The following is a 27,682-nucleotide window of genomic DNA, read 5'->3' on the forward strand; positions in this document are numbered from 1 at the left end:
CTTAATTACTTACTTACTTACTTACTTATTTATTTATTTATTGTGTTTTTATGATTTTATTTATTCATCAGAGACACACACAGAGAGTGGGGCGGGGGGGAGAGAGCAGGTTCCATGCAGGGAGCCCGTTGTGGGACCTGATCTCGGGTCTCCAGGATCCCACCCTGGGCCGAAGGCAGACTCTAAACCGCTGAGCCACCCGGGCTGCCCTCTTGGCTATTTTAAATAATGCTGCAATAAATTTTTTGACTCCTCTTTTGTTAGTAACACATGTTTTGATCACTGTAGCTTTACCACATGTTTTGATCACTGTAAATCTTGAAGTCAGGTCTTATCAGTCTTTTAGCTTTGTTCTCCTTTGACATTGTGTTGGCTATTCTGGGTCTTTTGCCTTTCCATATTGTCTTCAGAATCAGTTTGTTTGGTATCTTCAATATAACTTGCTGGGATTCTGATTGGGATTGCTTTGAATCTATAGATCAAATTGGGAAGAACCAACATCCTGATAATATTGGGTCTTCCTATCCATGAATGTGAAATGTCTCTTCATTTATTTAGTTCTTTCATTATTTTCTGGGTGTTACACTTAAAACTTAGTTCATTAATTTTAGGTTAGAATCTGAATTGGCTAATCTATACAACACCTTTAAAATTTTTTTTCAAATCTATTTTTTTCAGGTCATAAATAAGGTTCATCTTAAGACAAATCATGTTGTAAAAAGAGATGTTGATGAACATTTAAGAATCAAGACTGTGTATGATAAAAGTATTGACGAGTAAGTACAACATTATTTTGTGTTTTTAAAATTAAGAATCAGGGCTGCCTGAATGGCTTAGTCAGGTAGGCCTCTGCCTTCTACTTAGGTCATGATCTCGCAGTCCTGGGATCAAGCCCCATGTCAGGTTTCCTGCTCAGTGGGGAGCCTGCTTCTCCCTCCTCACCCCCCATTTGTGCTCTCTCTTTCTCAAATAAATAAAATTAAGAATCCAAATATTAAAGATATTTTCATCTGTTACCTGAAGATCCATAGATGGAGCAACATGTTAATGCATCTTCAAGATGGAATTAAGCTAAAAATACTTCTTAGTCTGGAAAGATAAAGACTATGGGATATGATTAGAATCTGTACATCATAGGGGCACCAGGGTGGCTCAGTCAGTTAAGCGTCTGCCTTCGTCTTCGTCTGCCAGAGTCCTGGGAATGAGCCCTGCATCAGGTTCCCTGCTCAGCGGGAAGTCTGCTTCTTCCTCACCCTATATTCCTCACCCTGCTCCTTCTCTCTCTCTCCCTCTTTCCCTCTCTCTCTCTCGCTCTCTCACTCTCTCAAATAAATAAAATCTTTTAAAAAAATCTATACATCATTAACAATTTAAACAGAACAAGTATGGATCTACTTGGATGTGGTCATAACATACCTGGAAGGCACATCCTCAATAAGTATGTGGAGGAAAAATAAAAGGAAGTACTATTATATACAATAAGAATACTTATAAAATCGTTAGCCAGAGGAATGATAGTCTAATCTTTCATTTAGTGAATGATAGTCTAATCTTTCATTTAGTGTAAGAGAGGGCCAGAAAATAGATAAATTATGTGTCTGTGGTTATATATGAAGAGCTATTAGGAGTAATTTTTGTGTTCCCCTCTCCTTAATTTCCCAAATGAATGAGATAACATGGTCATGCCTAGCATTGTGCTTTGGTACAGGGTAAACTCAAATGCTCATTGAGGTAAATTGAGATTTTAGGGGATTGATACTAGATCCTTCCACAAAGCATTCCTTGGGGCTCCTGCCAGATATATTCTGAAAAAATGAGACAATGCTGCCCATCATGGCAATTCTTATGTTTTATGTCTTCATTTTCAGATTGCTCCCTGAGAAAAGATACCTTGTAAAGGTATGTAATAAATACTCATGGCTTGAATTTGCTGCTTTTAAAATGGGTGCACTTTATGTAAATTGTACTTCAATAAAGAAAATATATGCATGACTGTGAATGAATGAATGAATAAAAGATGTTGATAGTGAATGTATTTATTATTTTTCTTCAAAGGCATCTCTGATGCATTCACCAAAACTTTGTCCTTATTTGATGCTAAATGAATCTTTTCATTTTACAATTTAATAGTAAATCAGTCTACTTGTTTTCTTATTCTCTTTGTTTTGTGGGAGCAGAACATGCTGAAGACGGTGAAAAAGACAATTTTTGAAATACATTGAGAACACCATTGTCTTGTGGAAATAGTCATTCTCCTGGAAATGGATTTATCTGATTATATGATATGCCAAAGTTGTTTATAGAGGTCCTAACTTCAACAATTTCTTAGCTTTACAGAGTCACACATATACATTGAACCTATTCATTATGGGTCACAGAAATTGGTGAGATTAAAGTGGATCTTCTAAACATAAGATTTTATTTAACATAAATTACCTTAATGTTCGAATCATCTAATGCAGTCCCAAATTTGAAATAATTTAGATTAATAGTTGAGATTTATATATGCTAATATTCTATTTAAGTGGAGATAGGGAAGGAATTTTTCACTTAATTCTCTTTTCCCAAACTCAACTAAGAAAATAAGAAAATTCTTTTGCTCCTAGGCTCATTCTCTTGCCACACAACCTTTGACTAGCACCTGTATTCCAGGATTGTAAGGTTTTTTCCTTTTTTCCCTTCAGTCATTAATATCCTGTGCTTACTTATTTTAAATATATTTGTCCTTTAATTATAATTCTGACTTTTTTTTTTTCCAATTTTTGTTTAGAACAAACTTTTTCCACAAGCTATTTCTTATTTAGAGAAGACTTTTCAGGTTCGTAGACCTGCGGGCACTATCTTACTTAGCAGGTATGTTACATTCAATACAGGTCGTTTTCTTCAGGTGTTCAGTACTCTGACCTCCCCATTCTGTCAGTGTGGCATATTATGAAACTCATACTAGGATATTTTATTATGTTTGTCCTTAGAGACCAAACTGAAAGATATTTAAAAGGAATAAGAAAGCACTTGTTATGTAATCATTCTTTCCCTGATTTTCCATTATGATGTGACCTGCTAGATCTTTTCCTAGGGTGTACTTGTTGCCTCTTCCCCACATCCCCTTCCTCCCTTCATGTGTCTACAGCAGAGACTTGTGAAGTATTTGAGTGTCTGAAAACCTAGCTTAGGAGAATTTCCATGAAACCAAAATTTTTTCTTAGTCTACTTTTCTAACAAAAATAGTAATCATTATTAATGAACTAATATAGTAGCTGCTAGTCTTTTAAAATGTTAACTGCTGTGAACTATTTTTCTTTTTTTTTTTTTGTAATTAAATTTTGATATACAAATGAACTGAAGACAACGTGCAACAAACCGATACTTACAGAAGGAAAATGACCCCCATAGATACTGTACCGGGGAATTTGCAGAGCACACAAAATGCGGCCCTGTTATAGTGCCTGAGGAGCACCTCCAGGTAATTCACCTTGCTCTTAGCAATGTTTTTACTCTTTAGGATAAACTAAGAGAGGGAGATTTTGAATCTGTGAATGTCACCAAGAAGTTTTTATAGACTTAAATTCAAAAGCTTCATTCTTCTATCAAAAGTAATCTTAAAAAAAAAAAGTAATCTTAGCTGATTTTATTCTTTCATTGGTTTTCAAAAGAATTTATTGATACCTTCTCTTTTTTTCTTTTTAACAATTGGATAATTTTTTTTTTATATTTTATTTATTTATTCATGAAAGACACAGATAGAGAGGCAGAGACACAGGCAGAGCGAGAAGCAGGCTCCATGCAGGGAGCCCATCGGGGGACTCGATCCCAGGTCTCCAGGATCACACCCAGGGCTGAAGGTGGCGCTAAACCCTGGCTGCCCTCTCTTTTTTTCTTTTTTCACTTTATCTCTGAGGGGGTTGCTGAATCATTTTAGCTAAGAACTTCATCTTTGTCTTCCAAAACAACCTTTAGTAGATATATACTCAGAATTTTTATTTTTTAATTTATTTGACAGAAAGAGAGAGAGAGAGAGAGCAAGTTCAAGCAGGGCGAGAGGCTGAGGGAGAGGAAGAAGCAGGCTCCCTGCTCATCAGGGAGCCTGATGCGGGACTCAATCCCAGGGCCCTAGGATCATGACCTGACCTGAAGGCAGCTGCTTAACCAACTGAGCTACCCAGGTGCCCTATATTCAGTATTTTTTAAGAGCAATTTGACATTATTTCCTAAAGTAAAAAATACGTATGGTATGCTTCAACCCAGTTTGGAAATGTGTTCCATAGGGCAGCCCCGGTGGCGCAGTGGTTTAGTGCCACCTGCAGCCTGGGGTGTGATCCTGGAGACCTGGGATCGAGTCCCACATCGGGCTCCCTGCATGGAGCCCGCTTCTCCTTTTGCCGGTGTCTCTGCCTTTCTGCCTGAGTCTCTCTGTCTCCGCCTCTGAATTAAAAAAAAAAAAAAAAAAGGAAATGTGTTCCATAAAAGTACTTGGAACTGTGCAATCTATGTTCAAGGATATTCTTTGCAAAACTATAGATATGCCTATATTAGTATTAAATTATGGTATAATCCTATAATGGAATACTATGTAGCTGTTAAAGAATGAAGATCTCAAAAAAAAAAAAAAAAAGAATGAAGATCTCTATATACTGACTTGGAAAGATATTTAAGCTCTTAAAAAAAAGTTGGAAACCAGTATGTGTAGTTAGCCTATTTTATTTAAGAATTAGATTTTTATTTTTTATTTTTATTTTTAAAGATTTTATTTTATTTATTCATAGAGACAGAGAGAGAGGGGCAGAGACACAGCAAAGGGAGAAGCAGGCACCACACAGAGAGCCGGACATGGGACTTGATCCTGGGTCTCCAGGATCACGCCCTGGGCTGCAGGCGGCGCTAAACCGCTGTGCCACCGGGGCTGCCTAAAATTAATTTTTAAAAAAAGAATTAGAATTAATAATTCAACTTAATAAAACTGAAATTAAAACAAGAAAATTAAAAAGTGTATTATATACACAATAAAAAATAATCTGAAGGTATACACATACTAAAGAATCTGGAGTCATACCTAAATATTAATGGCTTTCTTTAAGAGTTGGAGTGTGGGGGGCTTTTTTTGTTGCTAAGTTATGTATTTTTATAATGTTCTGATTTTTCATATTAAGCATATATTACTTATCAGGAAAAGATAAAAATTTAAAAAAATTTTAAACATGTGTACCAGAAAACCAATTTATTATGCATATATATTTGAAAATATTATTGCCTTAGCTGTTTTTCTTTATTGAACTCTGTTCTCTGGTTACTTCTAGAAAATGAATATATTACTGAACATTTACTTTGTAACCAAAATTAAGAATATGTTTAGATAAAGTTTACTTTGTAATTTTTTTTATTAAGTTATATGAAGTTCAGTGTGGCTCTTAGACACCTATATATATATATATATATATATTATTGGCACTAATACCACTAACTCAGCTTTCATTTCTTTTCTCAGATTTTTTGAGAATGTATAAAAGGCTTTAGGGACACATTTAAAAATTAAAACAATTTGTTAGTTACACATCCAGCTTTTTTCCCAAGAAATTGAGAGGAATTTTTAAGATATATTTCTTGGAGCACATGATGATCAGTCAAAAGAGCATGTGACTTCATCTCTTGGATGTGAGTTTGAACCCCACGTTAGGTGTAGAGAGTACTTAAAAATAAAATCATTTCAAAAAAGACATTTCTTGGGACACCTGGGTGGCTCAGTGGTTGAGCATCTGCCTTTGGCTCAGGTCGTGATCCTGGGGTCACCGCATCAAGTCCCACATTGGCCTCCCCAGAAGGAGCCTGCTTCTTCCTCTACCTTTGTCTCTGCCTCTCTCTGTGTGTCTCTCAAGAATAAATAAAATCTTTAAAAAAAAAAAGACAAACACATTTCTTTGCTTTCTTTCTAAGATATTTTTTGTTTTTAATTTGCTTGGCTTTTCCAAATTCTGCTTCTTACATCTTGATGGATTGAGGGGGGTATCTTGATTTTTTTTTTTTTAAAGAGAGATCATGAAAAAGAATGTTTGAAAATTAAAACTTTTTGTTACACCAACTATTAATAGGTTACAAGTTACCAACTATTAATTTTTAAATTTTTTTATTTAAAAAGTAATTGAACTGAAAAATTATAAATACATGTGTTAGAAAAACAAGAGTAAATAATGAAATGAAATGAGGATTTTTGTTTTTTCTCTCTATAAAAGCATCTCTTACACCTAAATCACAATTTACTGATTTTTAAATTTATAATTTGGAGATTATAATTGTTAAAACAATTGCTTTGAGAGAAGTTCTCTAAAAAGCAGATGTTACAAGGGCAAAGATTCAATTAGAAAACTAGAAATAAGGGGGATGGTGAGGTAACTTTACCCTGTAAACTCGTCTTTAAAAGGTAAAGATGACTTTAACTTTTTACCTTGTATGTGTTTGTATTATATGAATTTTTGACAAAATACATGAATTACTTTATAATAGAAAATATATTTCCATTAGATAAAAAGCTTTTTATTAATTAATTTTTAGATAACTGTAGGTTAATTGATTTTTAAATAACTAGATTAATTTTGAAATAACTGTAGATTTTGAAATAATTATAGGTTCATAGGAATATGCAATATATATACACACACACAAAAGAAGGTCCACTGTGATTTTCACCTAGTTTCAAAGTTTAAAATTTTTAAATTTTTTCTATTTGTCTTTTTTTGCATCCTGATTGACTGCCCTTAAAAATAACGATTGTTTTAATTAAGATTATAGATTTATATTCATTTATAAAGTAGAAATTTTAGGAAAATAAATAAATCCAAAATTAGAGATAGGAACAGAGTAGAGGTAGGAATGGATTTTGATAAAAGTTAAAGGGTAACAAATGTTAAATCATACAAATTTAGAGTCTGGATTCACTATAAAATAAAAGTCCCTACAGCTAACCTTGTCTCTGGTCTGATTTTCTGTTGCCCACCATGGGCGCAGCGATGCAGGGTCTGCCGTGGGGGTAAGTGGTCCTGTGTAGCAGTGGGTGTGCAAGACCAAGAGGGCGTCCGGGATGCAGACTTTGTTCTGTATGTTGGTGCTCTGGCCACCGAGAGGTGCAGCCATGAAAACATCATCTCTTATGCAGCCTATTGCCAGCAGGAAGCAAAAATGGACAGGTAAACTTTCCCCTGAGACTTATTTCCCAAGATCTAATATAAGAACTCTTAGGTCTTAAGTGTGTAGAGTACGAGAAGTTTGCATTTTCCAGATTGATTCCAGTAGTAAGAAACTGTATACGGCTTGGATTGGGGAGTGGGGACAGTAGGGCATGGGGGCGGGGAGAGTGTCAGGTGATAGAACTGTCATTCATATGGCAATGTCAATAACAACTCCAAGGAAAATGTACTGTGGAGAGAATTTTTTTTTTTTTTTTTTTTTTATGGAGAGAATTTTCTTTGGAAGTAAATACTTCTAATGATACTATTTTAACTTTGATTTTAGCACCTCTGCTAAATCTAAGATGTTAAAAATAACTGTTCATCTAATTGTCATATTATTTGCTATGTCCTTCGCTTAAATTATCACTTAAACATTTGGAGGCTCTTTTATGTTTACAAAAGATTTTTTTTTAATTGCCCAGTGAGGCAGGCTTGAAATGAAGTGTTACTGTATATGCAGAAGATTGCCTGTCACACTCCAAACAAATTAATCAAAAGTAGTAGAAATTGCCACATTCCAAGATAGATTAACACTCTTAAATCTAGGAGAGTTAATATGAAGGGTTCACATGTATGTTAGGACCATTGCTGAGGTCTTGAACTTTCATCTATCTGTCAAGACTAAATGACTTTAAAGAACCACGTAGGCAATACAAAGGAAACACCGGTATATACTTTAGAATTATACTGTTCTAAAGGTGGCAAAAAGGTCAAAATCAGCATCATGAATTATGAAAAACAATCTGTTACCATGATGCTATGTAACTGATGATCTGTGAAATCTACTCAAAAATCTTTAGCTTCTAAATGTTGGGAAAGCTTAGAGTCAAATGATTTACTGTATTACTGAAAAAGAAAGTGCTATATGTTTTTGCATATGTATGTATATATATGTGTGTGTGTATAGAATTGTTTAGTAAAAATACATATATTTAATAGAGTGTTCCTTTTTCCCTGAAAAGTTGTCATGAAATTTATATTTTATAATTAATGGTGTCTCAGTATTAAGGAAATGTGGTAGAGTGCTAAATGAATAAGTTACTTCATTAAATGAGATACTTTCTTAATGTAGATGTCTATGTGAAATACACCTTCATAATAGTAGTGCTGAAAAAAAAAAAAGGAGTGTTGCAAAATCATGGTTATCTTAATTTGAACTAAACTACATGGGTTGTGCACATACACACAATCTCATTTTCAATATTCTGTTCTGTTGAGTGTTAAAGAACATTGTAAAAACAGTGTTTTACATGCATATATGTGATATGATTACATATTTTTTTAAAGTTTATATAGGTACTTGAATGTGCTAAGGAAAAAGAAATCATTAGGGTTACCAACCATCCCAACTAAATTGCCTTGTTTTAGCACTGAAAATCTCATATCCTAGGAAACCCCTCAGTCTTGGGCAGATCGAAATGACTGGTTATACTAAAAGCACCCCAAATTGTTGATAGCAGTTACCTCTGATAGTGGAATTAGCGGGGAAGTTTATATAAAACAGAATTTTCATGTTTTTCTTTGTACATTTCTTCTTTTTTTCTATATACATTTCTATGTTGTTTGGATTTATACCTTTTCACAATGAGCTTTTTTTTTTTTTTTAATAAGAGACATGTTAAAGTCTTATGTTATATATTAGGAACAGAATGGCTTCCTTAGGAAAGTCGGGGGAGGAATATGAAATCCCATGTTGAGACAGGTCTAGACTAGTTCATCTCCTGTCAGCATCTGACAATGCTGAATATACCTAGAGTATCTAGTTGTCTTTTGGTAAGAAAATCCGACATAGGAACCATTACACAGATGAGGCTGTATAATGGCTTTTTCATTTTCTTTGAACTGCTAGTATGTTTGTTTAAAACACTTTAATTTGTGGTTCACATTTTATATAATTGAGTAAAAGAGTATTTTGTTTCTATCAGTGAATATGAAGCTACTCATATATGTCTTCTCCATCTGGGAAAAGAATTTGGTTTCTTTTGATGTCAGTGTTGGAAGAAAAAGTATCTTCAGTGGTTCTTTTTTAATTTTTTTTTTCTTTTTTAATTTTTTAAGATGATATAGAAACTTACCTTCAAAACTGCCATATTAGTTCATTCCATGAATATTTGAGTGCCTAATATGTTACCAGCAGACTAGGTGAACAAAATAGACACATGTACCTGCATCACGGGACATACAAGTTACAGAGGGAGACAAATATTAAATATACTTACAAATAAATGATTTCAAAATGTGATAAATACTTTGTAGGAAAAAAGGGGTGCTGTAACATAAAAGAGAAAAAAGGGGGAAACATAATCTAAATTATGACAGAGACAGCCTCTTTGAAAGAGTGAAACTTCAACCTGAACATTGATAAGCTTCAGCCAAATAAAGAGCTTGAAAAAGACTTATGTTAGGAAAAATCCATGTTTGCCTGTTGCTGTTATAAGCCACTTCTGTGGACACTGTGTTTGAAGATAAGAGCTTAAGGAGATGCATTGGAGAGACAGGGCTATTTTATTTTAAATGCTGTAGGTCTCTGATGGGTTTTAAGGCATGCAGTGACATCCATTTTATATTTTAGAGGTCAGTGTGGCAGTGTTTTGGTAAGTGAATTACATTCATACTTTTACATGTAAGGCTGTTGTTCTCAAGTGTGAACAAAATATGCCATGTGTTTCTTACTTAAATAAGGCAAAGGTTACTTGGTAAAATGTGATTACATTTTAAGTGGTAAAAATGTTAAGGTAGTGGTGAGAGAAAGGACTTCGGAGTTCTTTATTGTTTTGTTTGCCACAGTTTTTGAAAGACAGGTGGGTGCTTGGTGGAACTGACTGAACTATGCTATGTGCTAGTAAGCTCGTGGACGCTTCGGTTCTAGGCTCAGAAAGTGATGGAATTGTGTAGACTCTAGAAAGTATAGACTATGAAAGAAGATGATGGGAAGATTAAAAAAAAATCTTTATGTGAATGAGGGCAACGTTATGGCAGGAGAAAGGGAATAGCAAGATGGACATCAGAAAGCAACCTGAATGATTTGCTCATTGTCCTATTGTATATCTCACTGCCCTCTCTACTGACCTGCTCATCCCTGTGCCTATAAATATAATGAAATGCTGAAGTCAGAAATGGATTTTGCAAGCAAACTAGTATTAGAATTTAAGTGTCTTGGTCCATTTTTACCTTTTGATAATACTGACATCTTTTATAAATTCACACTGAAGTGTAATTTATATTAACTTTCCTTCTGTGAGGACAGGTGCTAATTAGCCACACCATAGGAAAACTGAGGTATATGTCTTAAAAGTAGAAGATAGTTAAATGTTATGGTATAAAATGACATTTGATATTTAACAAAAGAGTTTTCTTACCTTTATTAATTTTTTATTGAAATGTATAGTTTAGCACTTGAAACTGATATTACGCTGTATGTTGACTAGCTGTAATTTAAACAAAATCTTGGGGGAGGGGAGAAATACAAGTGTAGGTTAGTAAATATAATCCATATTTTTCTGGAATATAATAAAAAATTCAATGTCTATTTTAACAGGCCAATAGCAGGATATGCTAACCTGTGTCCAAATATGATCTCTACCCAGCCTCAGGAATTTATTGGAATGCTGTCCACAGTAAAACATGAGATTATTCATGCCCTGGTAAATTTTACTGTTAATTACTATTAATTAATTTCTTTGTGCTTTGATTTTCTGTTTACTATGCTCTCATGTTGATGTATATGTTAAATTTTTGGATTCTTAGATTTATGTCAGTAAAACCTAGATGATTAGGTCTGCCAAAGAGAATTTTTAATGATCAGGATAATGACTAGATTGAGTTATATTACCTAAAATAATTAAATAAGTAAATTCAGGGGAGGCCTGGGTGGCTCAGTGTTTGAGCATCTGCCTTCAGCTCAGGGCGCCATCCAGGGATCCAGGATGGAGTCCCGAATTGAGCTCCCTACAGGGAGCCTGCTTCTCCCTCTGACTGTGTCCCTGCTTCTCTCTCTGTGTGTCTCTCGTGAATAAATAAACTATTCATTGTCTTAAAAAAATAAATAAACGAGTAAATTCATTGGGGATATAGGTGTTTTGAGAAAAAGATTACTTAAAAAAAACTTAGCAATTTAGAAAAATTCACTTTTCTCTAAAGTGATAGTTGATATGCTAATTATAGATCTTTCTTATGTTTTACAGAGATCTGATTTCAAAAGCCCTCTTGATCTGCTTAGGCTTTCTAAAATTTAAATATACTGATTCAGAACTTTTCCTTCCTTTTCCCAATTTGTCCAGAATAGCAAACTTTTATGATATATCCAGAAAATTAAATAAAGTTACCTAAGACCCTAGGGAATGTTCTCTTAATGCCATTTATGTATTTAGAAAATAGATGGCAGTAAAATGCGGTAATTGAGAGAGAATGGATCAGAGATTTAGGTGTGAATCTTCTTAGTTCTACCACTGGAAATCTTTGGGATATTGTGCAACTTGTTTAGCCTTTGTAAGCCTTAGTTTCATTTGTTACAATGAAGGTAACAGTAGTACATAATAGTTTTTTTTTTCTTGGAGATTAAATAAGATAAAACAGAAATGCCCTTCACTGTGCTATATACATAGTAAGGTGTAATAGAATTAGTGGCAACTATTTCTTAGTCTTAGTGAGCTGTCATGTATGACCTTAAAATGCAAGCCTTAGTCTTAAAATCAGCATTGAATACTTAGTGAAACTTGAGTGTAATCAGACAGTATTTATGTCCTTTAAGTAAGAGGATTCTAAAATGAATCATCTCGGGATCCCTGGGTGGCTCAGCGGTTTGGAGCCTGCTTTCAGCCCAGGGTGTGATTCTGGAGTCCCCGGATCGAGTCCCACATCAGGCTTCCTGCATGGAGCCTGCTTCTCCCTCTGTCTGTGTCTCTGCCTCTCTCTCTGTGTGTCTCTCATGAATAAATAAATAAAATCTTTTTTAAAAAAATAAATAATAAAATAAAATGAATCATCTCTTTTTCTTATAATTTAAAAAAATTAAGCTGAACTGCTAATTGAGGTGAAAGGCAAGGATCATTTTAAGTAATATCTAAAAACTATAAATACTTGATGTTGAAAGAAACAAAGAAAAACAATAGGTTTTAAGGATAGTACATAAGTGAACATGAATGCAGAAGTACCAGGCATGAGATAAATTAGGCAATTCACAAAAGGAAAAATCCAACTGACTAAGAGATGTATGAGAAAGTATTCACACTTACATTAGCAGTCAAGGAATCTCAAATTAAAGCTAGATGCATACCATTGACTATAAAAGTATGTATGAAAGTTATGTACATTGACTTCAAGGTAGTGATTACTTCTGGGAAGTGAGGGAGGAAAAGGAGTTAGGTAATGGGGCTTCTGCAGTGTTTTATTTCTTAAACGTTTGAAGAAAATAAGGTAAAATTAACATCTTAAATACTCTTAAAGATTTTTTTTTTACTTTTTTTATATTTGAATTATTTTGAAAACTATAAAAACCTAAGAAGTTTTAAATATTAGCTTAAGTCTCAAAAACCATGCTGGACAATGCTAAGAATTAAATGTTTAACACAGATTCCCCATTAAGTTGTCTGTTCTCATAGCTATCAATGACGGTTACCTATGGGACTTTGAATACCTAATAAGCTTTCTGAGATGTGAGTGTTTAGAAGAATTTTGAAGCTGATAGAGTGGGAAAATATGTGTATTTAGAATGTTATAAAGGATGAGGCAAATTATACTATTTTAAGCTTTGTATAACTTCAGTGAATTGTATATTAAGAACTATTCAGATTTTCTTAGCTAACTCAATCAAGTATCCTTTGCATCTTCAGAGATTAAAAAAGAAGAAGAAATCCAGGAATAAAAGAATAATCTGGATTCCATTAATCATTTTGGCAAGCCTTGAATGACACAGAGGCCCCAGTTGTGTAAGCAAGAAATTTGCCAAAGAAATTCGTTAATTAAGTGATCATTTGTGATTGTTATTTAGTTATGAGCTATAGCATATTCTCAATATATAAAACATACATAAAGAAGTAGTTACAAAAGTGCTTTGTTTTAGTTACTAGATTAGGAAAGACAGCAAGAAAGGAAATCTTACTAATGAAATAGGAGATATCAAATGACAATAATATTTTGTATGTGTACCCATTTTCTCATCTATTTTGGGAGGGGAAGGATAGAGAATGGGAATTTTAATACCTTTATGTGAAGTATGTATTATCTCATTAAAATTGAAGACTTCTTAAAAATAGTATTTAAATTGTGACTATATTAAATTCACATTGCAAAAAAACTGGGACACTATGAGTGATTTTACACATTACCATCAAAAGAATCACAGCTAACATTTTGATATATGTTTCCATTATTTTTTTCCTAAGTGTTCATACACACACATTTCTAGTCTTGTTAAGTACAGATATATATTAAATGTGGACTTTGGGGGGATCCCTGGGTGGCTCAGCGGTTTGGCGCCTGCCTTTGGCCCAGGGCGCCATCCTGGAGTCCCGGGATCGAGTCCCACGTTGGGCTCCTGGCAAGGAACCTGCTTTTCCCTCCTCCTGTGTCTCTGCCTCTCTCTCTCTCTATGTCTATCATTCATAAATAAATAAATAAATAAATAAATAAATAAATAAATAAATAAATAAATAAATCTTTTTTTTTAAATTTGGACTTTGGAATCAAAAACTTTGTATTTTTATGAGTGCACTTAGGAGCACACTTGATTGCTCACCCTACTCGAAACTCTACTGTTAATTGTTCTCAGTGGTAACATTCCCTGGAAGCAATTGTAGAGTTTATGTAGTAATAAGTTCATGTGAAGAGGATCAACTGTGATAAATACATTCTTAAACACATATATTTTTTATTCATACCAGTACCAAAGAATGTTGTCACTGTTACTTTGGATTTCTTCACCTACAATTATCTCAAGTAATTGAAATTTAAATTCATAAGATGGAATCCTGAATTTTTGTTCAATTCTAATATATGGCAAATTCCTGTAGAAGTATTCACCAAGTGCTTTTATGAGGTTCTATAAGTGTTCTCTTTTGATAGCATGTTATGATGTGTATAATCAGACTTGATATTTTTTACTTTGAGACATTTTGAACTTTTTTTATAGGGTTTCTCTGCTGGCCTATTTGCATTCTACCATGATAAAGATGGAAATCCTCTAACTTCAAGATTTGCAGATGGTCTCCCACCTTTTAATTATAGGTATTTGTTATGTTTGTTCTTGTTCTTTTTTGGGAGGGTGCTAAGACTATCATCTGAGAATCATGGCAGGTAGGTGCCATAAATAACAGTGGGTTCATGCCTAGCCTAAAAAAACTGTAGCTATTAAAACAGGATAAAAGAAGTCTTTTAGCTTTACCCTTCCATTTTAGAGACAAAGCAGTTAAGATGCAGAAAATTTAAGTGACTTGCCCAAAAGGCCAGGACTCTTCTTGCCAGCAGAGCTGTTTTCCACCACATTGTAATCTGTGTTACTATGCAATGTAGTTAGGCAATGGGAAAATGTGGGTTAGTTATATTTTGGCTTATTAATAATTATTGCCTATCATGGGAACATCTACCTGTGAACTGATACTGTATTTAGTATAGCATATTAGCAGCAGTGTATAGGTTCAGGGCCTAAAATAATATTAAGAAACACTAAAAAAATTTATCAAGAATTTTTTATATCAAATTACAGAACTGTAACTATTTGCATACATTTATATAAAGAATAAATCTCTACATTAAGAGGATATGTCCACAAAAAGACATGCACAGGAATATTTCTGGCAATTTTGTAATTAATTGCCAAAAAATAGAAACTATCCAAAGATCCATCATTAGAAGAATGGCTAAATAAGTTATGATATATTCATATAATTGAAAACTACAAGGCACTAAAAAAGAACATACTAATTTTACATGCAATAACATATATGAATATCACAGATACAGTGTTGAGAAAAAGAAGTCATATAGTTCATTTGTATGGAGTTTAAAAAACAGCAATGATGAAAGGATAAGTGGTTTTACTTGAAAGACCAAGGGGTTAAATGGCATACAAGGTGAGTATAGATTGGGAAAGGGCACAAGGAAACCTTCCAAGGGCACTGACAATGTTCCCTGTCTTTATCAGATTAGTGGTATATGGATGTGAAATAAACAATCTTTACACTTAAAATTTGTTCGCTTTATATATATTTTACTTTAATTACAGAGATCTCTATTAAAATAGCTAAAATTAAATACTGATGCAGATAATATTTTATTTATTATATTTTTATAGTACATGTGAAGAAACAAATTCTAATTAGAAATAGATATTTTCCATCTTAGACAGTTTGTGTTCATTTGGTAATGTAAGAGTCTGGTCTTTCCTAAAAATTGTGGTCTTTATGGGAAACCTAAGTGGTGAGATAGGCATCATCTACATAGTGATGTACATACGGAGGAGAGAGACAGCCACATGAAGAACTATTGTTAAGCTGATAATTTGCAGAGCTTTTGTGTATTCAGGACATTCCTCAAAAGCAGGAAATCTTACAGTATAAATGGAGGTAATAGAATAATAGGAAATTCCACTGATAGACATACGAAGAGTTGGATTTGTTCCTACCATATCTATTTGGAGAAACTATTTGTCTTGACATGTCGATAGTATAGAGGATATTGGGAGTTATTAATAAGATAAAAGCTGTTTATTTTCTGGCTGCCTTTGATCACTATGGATGGTTAAACATTACTTTGCCATGGAAAAAGATAAAAGGAATTAAGAATAACATCTTCAAGGCATGGGTAGATGAACAGATGTATGATAGCAAATCTAACAAAATGTTAATTGTGCAATCAGAGTGATGGGTATGGGGGATATACAGGTATTCTCTTTATAATTCTGTCAACATTGTGTATGTTTAAAATTTTCATAAAACAATAGGAAAAATATAGCTCCTTTATATTCTTTTTATGGGTGAAAATGAGAGGTTCATAGGGTTAATGATAGAAGTAATCTAGGAAAAACAAAAAAAGTGATATGGATAATACGGAAAAAGCAAAATTGATGTCCATTATAACTGATGTCATTATATCCTACCAATGATATATGAATGCTTACTTTACCAGTACTGGATAGTATAGATCTTTTTTTTTAGGCCAATCTGGTAAAAGATGGTATCTTGTTGTATTTCTAGGACTACTACTAAGTTTTCAACCATTTGAATTTTCTCTTTATATATAGCCTATTTTTTGGCCAGTCCTAGATTATTTTCCTCTTCTAATGGTTTTGTTAGAGTACTTTATGATTTAGGGATATTATTATTTATCTCATTTAGTTTTCTTCATTTATCATATTTTTTCATACAAAAAATTTAAAAATCTTGTATCATTAAATTCATCTATTTTTTTGTCTGTTGCTTAAGAAATTTCTGCCCTCCAATGATTATAAAAATATTCTAAATATTTTCTAGTAAATTGTTATTTGAATATTTTACATTCATAGCTCTAATTTCTTTCAGAATTTATTTTTGCTTCATGTATTTTGGGATTCTTTTGAAAGGTACATATATGTTTATAACTTATATTTTCTTGGTGGATTGAGCCTTTCTTCATATGACATTATAAAATCTCCCTCTTTGTCTCTATAAACAATTTTTGTTCTAAAGTCTATTTTGTCTGATACAGAAGATCTAGCCATTCCAGCTTTCTTTTGAGTACTGTTTGCTTGGTACATCTGTTTAATTCTTTTAGATTCAACCTATTTGTGTCCTTGAGTCTGAACTTTGTTTCTTATAGACATAGTTGGATTATGGGATTTTTTTAAAAAAATGCATTCTTGCAGTCCACCCCATTCTATGCCCTGAAAGCCAGGCTGCCAGGCTGCTGGCTTTCACCATGATTGTGGGCTTAATTTAATTAAGGGCTGCCACATAATTGGAGAGGGGACATGGGAAAATGCCACAAAGCTTGCTATGTTCTTAATGAATTTATCCATCTTTTAAAAAGTAAATGCTTCCTGGTTTGCTGCAAGTCTTTAGTTAATTTCCAAAGTTCTGAAAAAAGTTGATTTAGGCATTTTGCCACTTTCCTTATTGCTTTCATGAACAGAGAATTTTCAGAGGACTGCTATTTTGCTAATATCTTCCTGGAGTTTATTACTATGTATGGGATGATAAAGGGATTTGACTTTTTTCATAGATGGATAATCAGTTTTATAGCACAGTTATTAAGTAAACTGTACTTTCTGTACTAAATTAAAATACCAAAAACAAAAACAAAATGCCATTTGTTGTTGTTATTTATTAAATTTCTTTATATCCTTGGATATGTCCCTGGACTTGCTTTTGTTTTATCCAATAAACTTATTAAAAGGAATTAATTCATTGTCATCTGAACCGTATTAGCTATGTGAATTTAAGCAAGTTACTCATCTCTCTAAGCCTCTGTCTCTTTATCTGCAAAATAGTGATGATAATCTCATAAAATTGTTGAAAAGATTAAATTAGAAAATGGCAAATACTTGCAAAGGACTTGGTGCATAGTAACTCAAATATTTTAATTTCATACTGATTTTCATAAGTACTTTTACTGTTTAAAGTTGTGGTGAATATGTAAAATGACTGTCTTTTATTCTTTAATTACAGTCTTGGATTGTATCAATGGAGTGATAAAGTAGTTCGAAAAGTGGAGAGATTATGGAATGTTCGCGATAATAAGATCGTTCCTCACACTGTGTATCTTCTAGTAACACCTCGTGTTGTCGTACGTAACAAAACTGCTTCATGTTTCCTGGGCCATCTGCTCTTTTTCTTTCTTATAGTTCTTTCTTTACTAATCACTATTGCTTAAGAATTTAAGATCAGGAGCACCTGGGTAGCTTAGTTGGTTACATGTCCAACTCTTGGTTTCAGCTCAGGTCATGATCTCTGGGTCATGGAATCGATCTCCACATAGGGTTTTGTGCTCAGTGTGGAGTCTGCTTGAGATTCTCTCCTCCTCTGCCATTCCTCCTGTTTGTGCATGCACACTGTCTCTCTGTCTCTCAAATAAATAAATTTTTTTAAAAAAAGAATTTGGGCAGCCTGGGTGGCTCAGCAGTTTAGCGCTTGCTGCTTTCAGCCCAGGGTGTGATCCTGGAGACCTGGGATCGAGTCCCACGTCGGGCTCCCTGAATGGAGCCTGCTTCTCCCTCTGCCTGTGTCTCTGCCTCTCTCTCTCTCCCTCTCTGTGTCTCTCATGAATAAATAAATAAAATCAGAAAGGAAGGGAGGGAGGGAGGGAGGGAGGGAGGGAGGGAGGAAGGAAGGAAGGAAGGAAGGAAGGAAGGAAGGAAGGAAGGAAGGAAGGAAGGAAAATTTAAGATTAGAGCCTATAATAAGAAAACCAATATAAAGGCAGTACAGTGAAGCTACAAGCCAAAAGAAATCTGAATAAATAAAAATTTGGTAATAACTCTTCCTGGCTCCATTCGACTCATTACTGTAAACAAGTGCTCCTCTACTGTCATACCTCTTAAGATCACTGCTACTATTTGCATAATTGCTGATCATGCAGTCTATATTAGTCAAGGTTGTCCAGAGAAACAGAACCAATAGAATGTGTTGACTGAGAAAAAGGGGGAGAAATTGAGGAAGGGAAGGAAATTTATTTTAAGAAAATGGCTCATGCAGTTTTGGAGGTTTAGAGAGCCCAAACTCTCATAAGCCGACAGGCCGGAACTCAGAGGCAAGAGTAACTAACAGTTTGAGTTTAAAGGCAGTAAGCTTGCAGAAGTTCTTCTTGCTTGGGTAAAGTCAGTCTTTGTTCTTTTAAGGCCTTCAACTGATTGGATGAGGCCTGTCTATATTCTGGAGGGTAATCTGCTGTACTTAAAGTAAACATTAATCTCCCCCAAAAACACCCTTACCGAAACATTCAGAATAATGTTTGATCAAATATCTGGACACTGTGGCCTAGCCAAGTTGACACATAAAATTAACCACCCCATCCTCTTTTTTTTAAAATAAACGCTGCCCCCAATGTGGGGCTCAAGTTTAAAACCTCAGGATCAATGGGACTCCTGGGTGGCTCAGCAGTTGAGCATCTACCTTTGAGGGCGTGATCCTGGAGTCCCGGGATTGAGTCTGTCAGGCTTCCTGCGTGGAGCCTGCTTCTCCCTCTACCTGTGTCTCTGCCTCTCTCTGTGTCTCTCATGAATAAATAAGTAAAATCTTTAAAAAAAAAAAAAAAAGAGGGATTGATGATGAACCCCAGTGACTCTGAGTGTCTCACTGACGCCATCACTGCAGCAAGCTGACTAACCCCCCACCGCTGGGCTGGGGAGAAAGCGGAGGGCCCGGAAACCTTTACTAGTGATGAATCCCTGTTTGATTCCCCATTAGGTGTTTGAAGATTTCCGCCGCTGTTACCCTTGATTCAAGCTTGATTATTCTGGAAGCCTACCTGGGGCAGTGCCCTTTCAAAGGTTAGGTACTAATCAGATACTGAAGGGCTGAAGTTTGTAATTCACACTCTTGGATCAGTGCTGTTGAGGTGTCTGTACCCTTGGAATGGCTCGTGCCACTCGAACCTGCAGGCTGTGAAGAGTCACGTCCTTTTTCCTTGGCTAATATGGGTTTTGTTCATGCAGAGGATACCTCCTATCTGATTGGTATTGGGCAGATCCTAGGAACTTCCATCTAATTTCCCTGCATTAATCTATGTGAGCAGCTGTCAACTTACTGGAGGAAAGAAACTGCCCAGAAATTTTGAGATGCTTAAATACTTTTAGACCAAGTAGACTTATTTAATATGAATACTTGTTTTTATTAAAAGGATTCCAATAAAATATTAAAAAAAAAAAAAAGACCTCAAGATCAAGAGTCACATGCTCTACTGACCGAAGCCAGTGCCCCTGCCTTCTGAACTTTTGGACTGCTCTTGGAGTATTTCCCATCACTGGAAATTTCTAAACAAAGAACAGGAAAAAAAAAAAAATAAGCAAAATTGTATTCTAATGAAAAACTTATTTTTGTTTAAAAGACTGTATCTAAACTAAAAGCAGTTTATGCCTTCTTTAAAAACATTGTTGATATAATGTTTTTACAGATGGTAGTCATGTTAGTTTATAGCTTTCATGAGAGACACACACACATAGAGAGAGAGAGAGAGTCGGGGAGAAGCAGGCTTCCCACACGGAGCCCAATGCGGGACTCCATCCTCAGACTCAGGATCATGCCCTGAGCCAAAGGCAGATGCTCAACTGCTGAGCCACCCAGGTGTCCCAGGCTATAGCTTTTTTGAAATATATATGACTTAAAGCCAAACTCTTCAAATAGAGGGAAAAAATATCAAGAGAAATAGTAATTTACTAGCAGCGAAGAGTGTAATAGTATCAAAATATTTTAATTATATTAAAAATCATATTTTTAATGGATGTCCTCACTTCTCACCATGTAATTCTTTAATGATTATTATATTTATATAAAAAGAATGTCATTATCATATTGTACTTTTGTAGGGTTTATTTATTTTTTTTCTGATTCTTAGGATGAAGCCCGAAAACATTTTAACTGTCCAATTCTGGAGGGAATGGAACTCGAAAATCAAGGTGGTATGGGCACTGAGCTCAACCACTGGGAAAAGAGGTTATTAGAGGTTAGTTTACTTTTAAATCTTACTAGACATATTTTTTCTTCAATCAAAGTAATTCTTTTTTAATAAAAGTAATTCTTCATTATTCAAACAGTATAATGGATTGTAAAGTAAAATTACTATTTTTCTTTATTTTTGTGTGTGTGTGTTTTTTTTTTCTCTTAACAAGCAATTTCTCATTATTAAATTCAGGTCAATAGTGAACTAGAATGAATCTTACCTGACCTCCTTGGTTATTATTTATTTGTTTGTTTGTTAACTCCTTGCCTCTTTTTAAGACTCCAATGTTTGATAAGCAGTCCCTAAAATAAGTACTGCTTCTCGTTCCAACTTACTTCCCTTTCTTTTCCATAAGATGGACCCTACATAAACCTAAAAACATATGGGGACTTCTTGTACCTATTCCCCTTCATCGCTCCAGATCCACTTTTAGATGTAATCACTTCCAGAAATGTTGTATATGTGTAGAGATATACATACCAATACACTGTTTTTTTAATGGATTTATACATTTATGCAACTATTTTCCACTTAATAATGCGTCTTAGATATCTTTCCAAGCAGTATAGGGCTCCTGTGATAATGCAATGTATGCTTTCCTAAAAAAATCTCTTCAAAATTAAACACTAAAAATAAGAAGACTTGTGGGAAAAACAAAACATTATACCACTAACTAAAGCAGTAAGTCATAATAAAAGTACTAGTTCAATTTTAAACATATTTCCAATAGATAACCTCCTATATTTACTCTAATATTTCTTTTTTTTAAGAACTTTTTTTTTTTAAAGATTTTATTTACTCATGAGAGACACACAGAGAGAGAGGCAGAGACACAGGCAGAGAGAGAAGCAGGCTCCATGCAGGGAGCCCGACGTGGGACTTGATCCCTGGTCTCCAGGATCATGCCCTGGACTGTAGGCAGCACTAAACCGCTGAGCCACCTGGGCTGCCCTACTCTAATATTTCTTTCTTTTTTTCTTTATATTTTTAATTTTTTTTTATTTATTTATGATAGTCACACACACAGAGAGAGAGAGAGAGGCAGAGACATAGACAGAGGGAGAAGCAGGCTCCATGCACCGGGAGCCTGATGTGGGACTTGATCCCGGGTCTTCAGGATCGCGCCCTGGGCCAAAGGCAGGCGCTAAACTGCTGCGCCACCCAGGGATCCCTACTCTAATATTTCTTAAACAACAACAAGTGATGGTAGTCAGAAGAGAGATTTTATAAACTAATTAATGAGGGCAAGAGTAAAATGTAAAAATTGGAGTCATGCAGTTAGCATTTTTAAAACAGACTCTGGCCATACTAAACCAAGTGGAAGAACATGGAATGAATGCACAGGACAGCATTTATCTATTGCTGTGTTTACCTGTCTTAGTGTACTTTATATTTAGCTGCTATTGCTCCATTGCACAAAATATTAAAATCCGGGGAAAAGTCATTATAAACCAACATGATTTAACAGCTACGTAGTATTATGTGAATGTAATAACAATCTTGTGTTACTGAACAACTGTGTTTTAATTATTTTATTTTTATTATATTTTTAAGTAATTTCTACACTAGGCGTGAGTCTTGAACTTACAACCCTGGTATCAAGAGTTGCACACTCTACTGATTGAGCCAGCCGGGGGCCCCTAAATTTTTTATTTTAAAAATGTTGTTATGTGGGCAGCCCAGGTGGCTTAGTGGTTTAGTGCCGCCTTCAGCCCAGGGTGTGATCCTGGAGACCCGAGATCTAGTCCCATGTCAGGCTTCCTGCATGGAGCCTGCTTCTCCCTCTGCCTGTCTCTCTCTATCTCTCTCATGAATGAATACATTTTTTAAAATCTTAAAAAAAAAAAAAAAGTAATGAGGGGCACCTGGGTGCCTCAGCGGTTGAGCATCTGCCTTCCGCTCAGGGCATGATCCCGGGGTCCCAGGGTCAAGTCCCACATCGGGCTCCCTGCATGGAGCCTGCTTCTCCCTCTGCCTGTGTCTCTGTCTCTGTCTCTCTGTCTCCCATGAATGAATAAATAAAATCTTTTTTAAAAATGTGATGAGCAATTTATTTATATTCGTGATGCCTTTCAGGATTGGCATTTCAGTGGATGTTCTTAGGTTCAACTAAATAAGCATTCAAATTCACAAGACCTAACAAGCCGCATTGAAGAAAGATGTATTTGGGGCAGCCCCGGTGGCGCAGCGGTTTGGCGCCGCCTGCAGCCCAGGGCGTGATCCTGGGGTCCCGGGATCGAGTCCCACGTCGGGCTCCCGGTGCATGGAGCCTGCTTCTCCCTCTGCCTGGGTCTCTGCCTCTCTCTCGCTCTCTCTGAATGAATGAATAAATAAATCTCAAAAAAGAAAAATGTACTTGGAAGAATACAACAAAGAATGCACAGCCTGGAGCCTGGCAAAATTCAGGCATTTCTCATGCTCCACATAGCAGTGTAGGTGATGTCATCCATGCCTCTTCCCTTCCCTACTCCAGCTCAAATACAGGAGCATAAGGCCATAACAGAGGGGCTTAAGAACCAGCCTGACTGGGCAGCCCCGGTGGCGCAGCGGTTTAGCGCCGCCTGCAGCCAAGGGCGTGATCCTGGAGACCCAGGATCGAGTCCCATATCAGGCTCCCTGCATGGTGCCTGCTTCTTCTGCCTGTGTCTCTGCCTCTCTCTCTAGCTGTGTCTCTATGAATAAATAAGTTAAAAATAAATAAAGTATTAAAAAAAACAAGAACCAGCCTGATTTAGAAATACTATGTCCCAAATGAGAACTAATATGTTTTCTTTCTAACAGTTCCATAGACATAAATTCCAGATCTGTATAAGGGACATCCCCATAAGAGTCAGTGCACATAGGAAAAAATTCCAAATCAGTTTCATACTTAGAGAAGAGTGAGATTAATGCTTCACTGAGTGTAAAACATTAATGCTTTACAGTCTGTTCTTATCTAGGTAACCACAAAGAAATAGTGATGGGAACTTATGAAAGGCACATTATATTTGTTTCTCCCATGGAAATTTCAGTTTTTTAATTTTCCTTAAGCAGTTTTCCCAAGTGATTCCCAATGGAAAACTGTAGGTTAGTCACATATGAAAATTTATTTACTTTACAGTAGAGACTTGACAGTATTAATTTCATTAATGGCTGCCTTTCTCTGAAATCAACTTTGTGTCCCTGAACCACTTTTTTAAATGATATTAAAGTACTTGAGATGACCATCTAGCATTCACCATAAGGATCTGAAAAATAATCAGAGCTGTTGTAGGAATTTTATGATATGAATTGTAACACTGGGTAGATAGTAGACTTTGATGACATTTTAGGTCCCTCATGTAACTCCTTTGATCCTATGATTCTGTAATACTTGATTTGCATATTAATGTATATTTCTGTGATACTAAGGTTGAGGGTTATAAAATTGGATTTTTATTTATTTATTTACTTATTTATTTATTTGTTTATTTATTTGTAATTTAGGCAAATAACCAACCCTTCAAATATTTTATGGGCATCTGTCTCAACCACTCATTTTACATTGTCTGGATAGTGTAATATTTTTTATAGTATTCTGTTTCCATATATTTGTCCTCAGTTTCATCAGAGTTCTAAATGCTGGTAGTCTGCCATTTTAGGAAATTGTATACAATATAGACATGTAAAACAGAAAACAGATCTGGTTTTGAGCTGCATCATTGTCACTTTAAAGAAGGCTTATATATTTCACTACTTTAAGTGAATAAGTCAGCCTCTTATACTTGAGACATTTTACATATATATCAAAGTAATCATGGGAATTATTAGGAGTTTTAGAAAGTCCAGTTTTCTAATTTAAAATCTGTTGATTTTCAGAATGAAGCAATGACTGGTTCTCACACCCAGAACCGAGTCTTCTCTCGAATCACTCTGGCATTAATGGAAGACACTGGGTAAGACACCTGTAAGAATATTATATGAATTGTTATTAAAATGATACAAACATTAAGTTGAATATTAAGATGAAATGAGTATTAGTTTAAGAAAATATATGAGTACTTGAGTGGCTCAGCCATTAAATATCTGCCTTTGGCTCGGGCCCTGATCCCAGGATCCGGGGATTGAGCCCTGAGTCAGGCTCCCTGTTCCTTTGGGAGTCTGCTTCTCCCTCACCCTCTGCCTGCCACTCTGCTGCCTACTTGTGCATGTGCTCTCTCTGTCTCTCTCTCTGTCAAATAAATACATAAAATCTTTAAAATATATATATATTTTTTTACACTGAAATAAAATATTTGAATTTTGTGCAGTTAGCTATCATAACCTATACCAATTCTACTCATTAATTTAATAAATACTTGAGGCCCTGAGGTATAGTAATGAACAGAACAAAATTCCAAGCATTGTGAGATTTATTTTGTAATGAGTATTTTGCATTAGAGGCCACGCTAATATAAAGGAAAGACTAAACAAATCTTTAAAGTTGTGAATGAAATTGATGATGTGTAGATTCCTCGTTTTTAAAGCAGTAGAGCTTTCTGGTAAAGTAGTAGGATGCTGTTTTTAAATGACTCTAAACAATGCTAGTTTCTTTAAGATACCAATAGGTACAGAAACACTGTGGAGTTTGTAAAGTAACTTGTGAAATCATGGCACTGGCGAATTTTATACCACTTTTCCTTTTTCTAGGGCAACACAGCAGTAACATGGGCAAGGTGTTTCTAAATATCTGACAGTATTTTAAAGTTATAGACATGGAAATTAATTTTCAGAAACCCATAAGACTTAAGTTTAGGTTAACTAAGTTGCTTCTCCCAGTAAAAAACATTATTATTTATCTATCCAGGAACCTGGAAATTATCCTTGACAATTCCCTCTCGACACCTCTTAATCCAGTCAATCAAAAGTCTTGTGTAATTTTTAGCTTTGTAAAAAAAAAAAAAAAAAAAAATTTTTTTAGCTTTGTTATCCAGGAATCTATCTACTTTTTTGGTCACCACTGCCGTTATCAAGGCCACCATTATATTTTGCCTGGATTACTGTAGTAGCTTTTTCTTATCTGTCTCCCTGCATTTTAAATAGTCCTTTCTACTGCCCAAAGGCTTTCACATATTCTGCGCAAGTATTCTTGAGAAGTTTCCTTTTTTTTTTTTTTGTATAGTGTCTCACACAGTAAGAAGGATATGTATCATGACCAAAGTACACACATACATATATAAGGGTTAAGAGCAAAGACATTGATATAGGTACCAAGACCATTGACTGATGAAAGAATAGTTTTAAAAGTTACTCCTGGGACAACTGGGTATCTACATGCAAAAGAATAAACCCCTACTACATATGATTATATATAAAGATTAACTCAAAATGAATCAAAGACCTAAATATAAGACCAAAAACTATGAAACTCTTAGAATTGAAGAGCCCAAGATGGCGGAGGAGTAGGAGACCTTAGATTTGTCTGGTCCCAGGAATTCAGCTAGATAGCTATCAAATGATTCTGAACACGTATGAACTCAATTGGAGATCAAGAAAAGAATTGCTGCAATTCTACAAATAGAAAAGCGACCATTTTCTGCAAAAATGGAAAAAGATGGAAAAAGTCACCTCAAAAGAGAGTACAAGAGGCAGTACTGACAGCCAGGGACCTAATCAACATGGATATAAGTAAGATGTCAGAACTAGAGCTCAGAACAGTGATTATGAAGAACTAGCTGGGGTTGGAAAAAGCATAGAAGATACTAGGGAATACCTTTCTGGAGTAATAAAAGAACTAAAATCTAATCAAATTGAAATTAAAAAGGCTATTAATGAGATGCAATAAAAAATGGAGGCTCTAACTGCTAGAATAAATGAGGGAGAAGAGAGAATTGGTGATACAGAAGACAAAATGATGAATAAAGACGCTGAGAAAGAGATAAATAACTACTGGGTCGTGAGGGAAGAATTTGAGATAATTTGAGATAAAGCAAAATAATATTAGAATAACTGGTATCCCAGAAGAAGAGGAAAGAGAGAGGGGCAGAAGATATATTGAAACGAATTATAGCAGAGAACTTCCCTAATCTGGGGAAGGAAACAGGCATTCAAGTCCAGGAAGCACAGAGAACCCCCCTCAAAATCAATGAAACTAGGTGAACATTTCAACACATAATAGTGAAACTTGCCAATCTCAGAGAAAAGGAAAAATCCTGACATCAGCTCAGGACAAAAGGTCCATAACCTACAGGGTAGAAACATTAGACTGACGGCAGACCTATCCACAGAGACCTGGCAGGCCAGAAAGGGCTGGCATGATATATCAGTGTTGAATGAGGAAAATATGCAGCCAAGAATACTTTATCCAGCAAGATTGTCATTCAAAATAGGAGAGACAAAAAACTTCCAGGACAAATAGAAACTAAAAGAATTTGTCATCAGCCCTGCAAGAAATATTAAAGGGGATCCTTTAAGCAAAGGAAGAACCCAAAAGTAACATACACCAGAAACAGACAATATATAGAAACTGACTCTAAGTAATACAATGGCATTAGATTCATGTCTTTCAGTAGTTACTCTGAATGTAAATGGACCAAATGCTCCAATCAAAAGACACAGGGTATTAGAGTGAATAAAAAAGCAAGACCCATCAATATGCTGTCTGCAAGATGCTCATTTTATTTATTTTTTTAAGACTCTATTTATTTATTCATGAGAGACACAGAGAGAGAGAGAGAGACACAGGCAGAGGGAGAAGCAGGCTCCATGCAGGGAGCCCGACATGGGACTCGATCCCAGGACTCCAGGACCAAGCCCTGGGCCGAAGGCGCGCCAAACCCCCGAGCCACCTGGGCTGCCCAAGATGCTCATTTTAGACTCAAAAACACCTCCAGATTGAA

General features: G+C 35.1%; 1 protein-coding gene and 1 non-coding gene across 4 annotated transcripts in view; both read left to right on the plus strand.

Annotated features, from left to right (window-relative positions):
- Window positions 1-27,682, plus strand: part of LMLN (leishmanolysin like peptidase) — a 91,584-nt gene that overhangs the window by 13,311 nt on the left and 50,591 nt on the right. For all 3 annotated transcript variants that reach the window (XM_072811814.1, XM_072811812.1, XM_072811813.1), the window contains exons 2-11: window positions 679-776; window positions 1,869-1,899; window positions 2,771-2,853; window positions 3,346-3,463; window positions 6,997-7,175; window positions 10,756-10,861; window positions 14,347-14,441; window positions 17,858-17,975; window positions 20,742-20,849; window positions 24,684-24,760. In XM_072811814.1, coding sequence (XP_072667915.1) covers window positions 679-776; window positions 1,869-1,899; window positions 2,771-2,853; window positions 3,346-3,463; window positions 6,997-7,175; window positions 10,756-10,861; window positions 14,347-14,441; window positions 17,858-17,975; window positions 20,742-20,849; window positions 24,684-24,760 — 1,013 coding nt within the window. The remainder of the gene's footprint in view (window positions 1-678; window positions 777-1,868; window positions 1,900-2,770; window positions 2,854-3,345; window positions 3,464-6,996; window positions 7,176-10,755; window positions 10,862-14,346; window positions 14,442-17,857; window positions 17,976-20,741; window positions 20,850-24,683; window positions 24,761-27,682) is intronic.
- On the plus strand, window positions 19,449-19,511 carry LOC140625272 (small nucleolar RNA SNORD48). The gene has a single exon (XR_012024625.1). It is a non-coding gene; the product is annotated as a small nucleolar RNA SNORD48 (small nucleolar RNA).

This window comes from Canis lupus, chromosome 35, assembly GCF_048164855.1.
Source record: "Canis lupus baileyi chromosome 35, mCanLup2.hap1, whole genome shotgun sequence".
In the NCBI taxonomy this organism is placed as follows: Eukaryota; Metazoa; Chordata; class Mammalia; order Carnivora; family Canidae; genus Canis; species Canis lupus.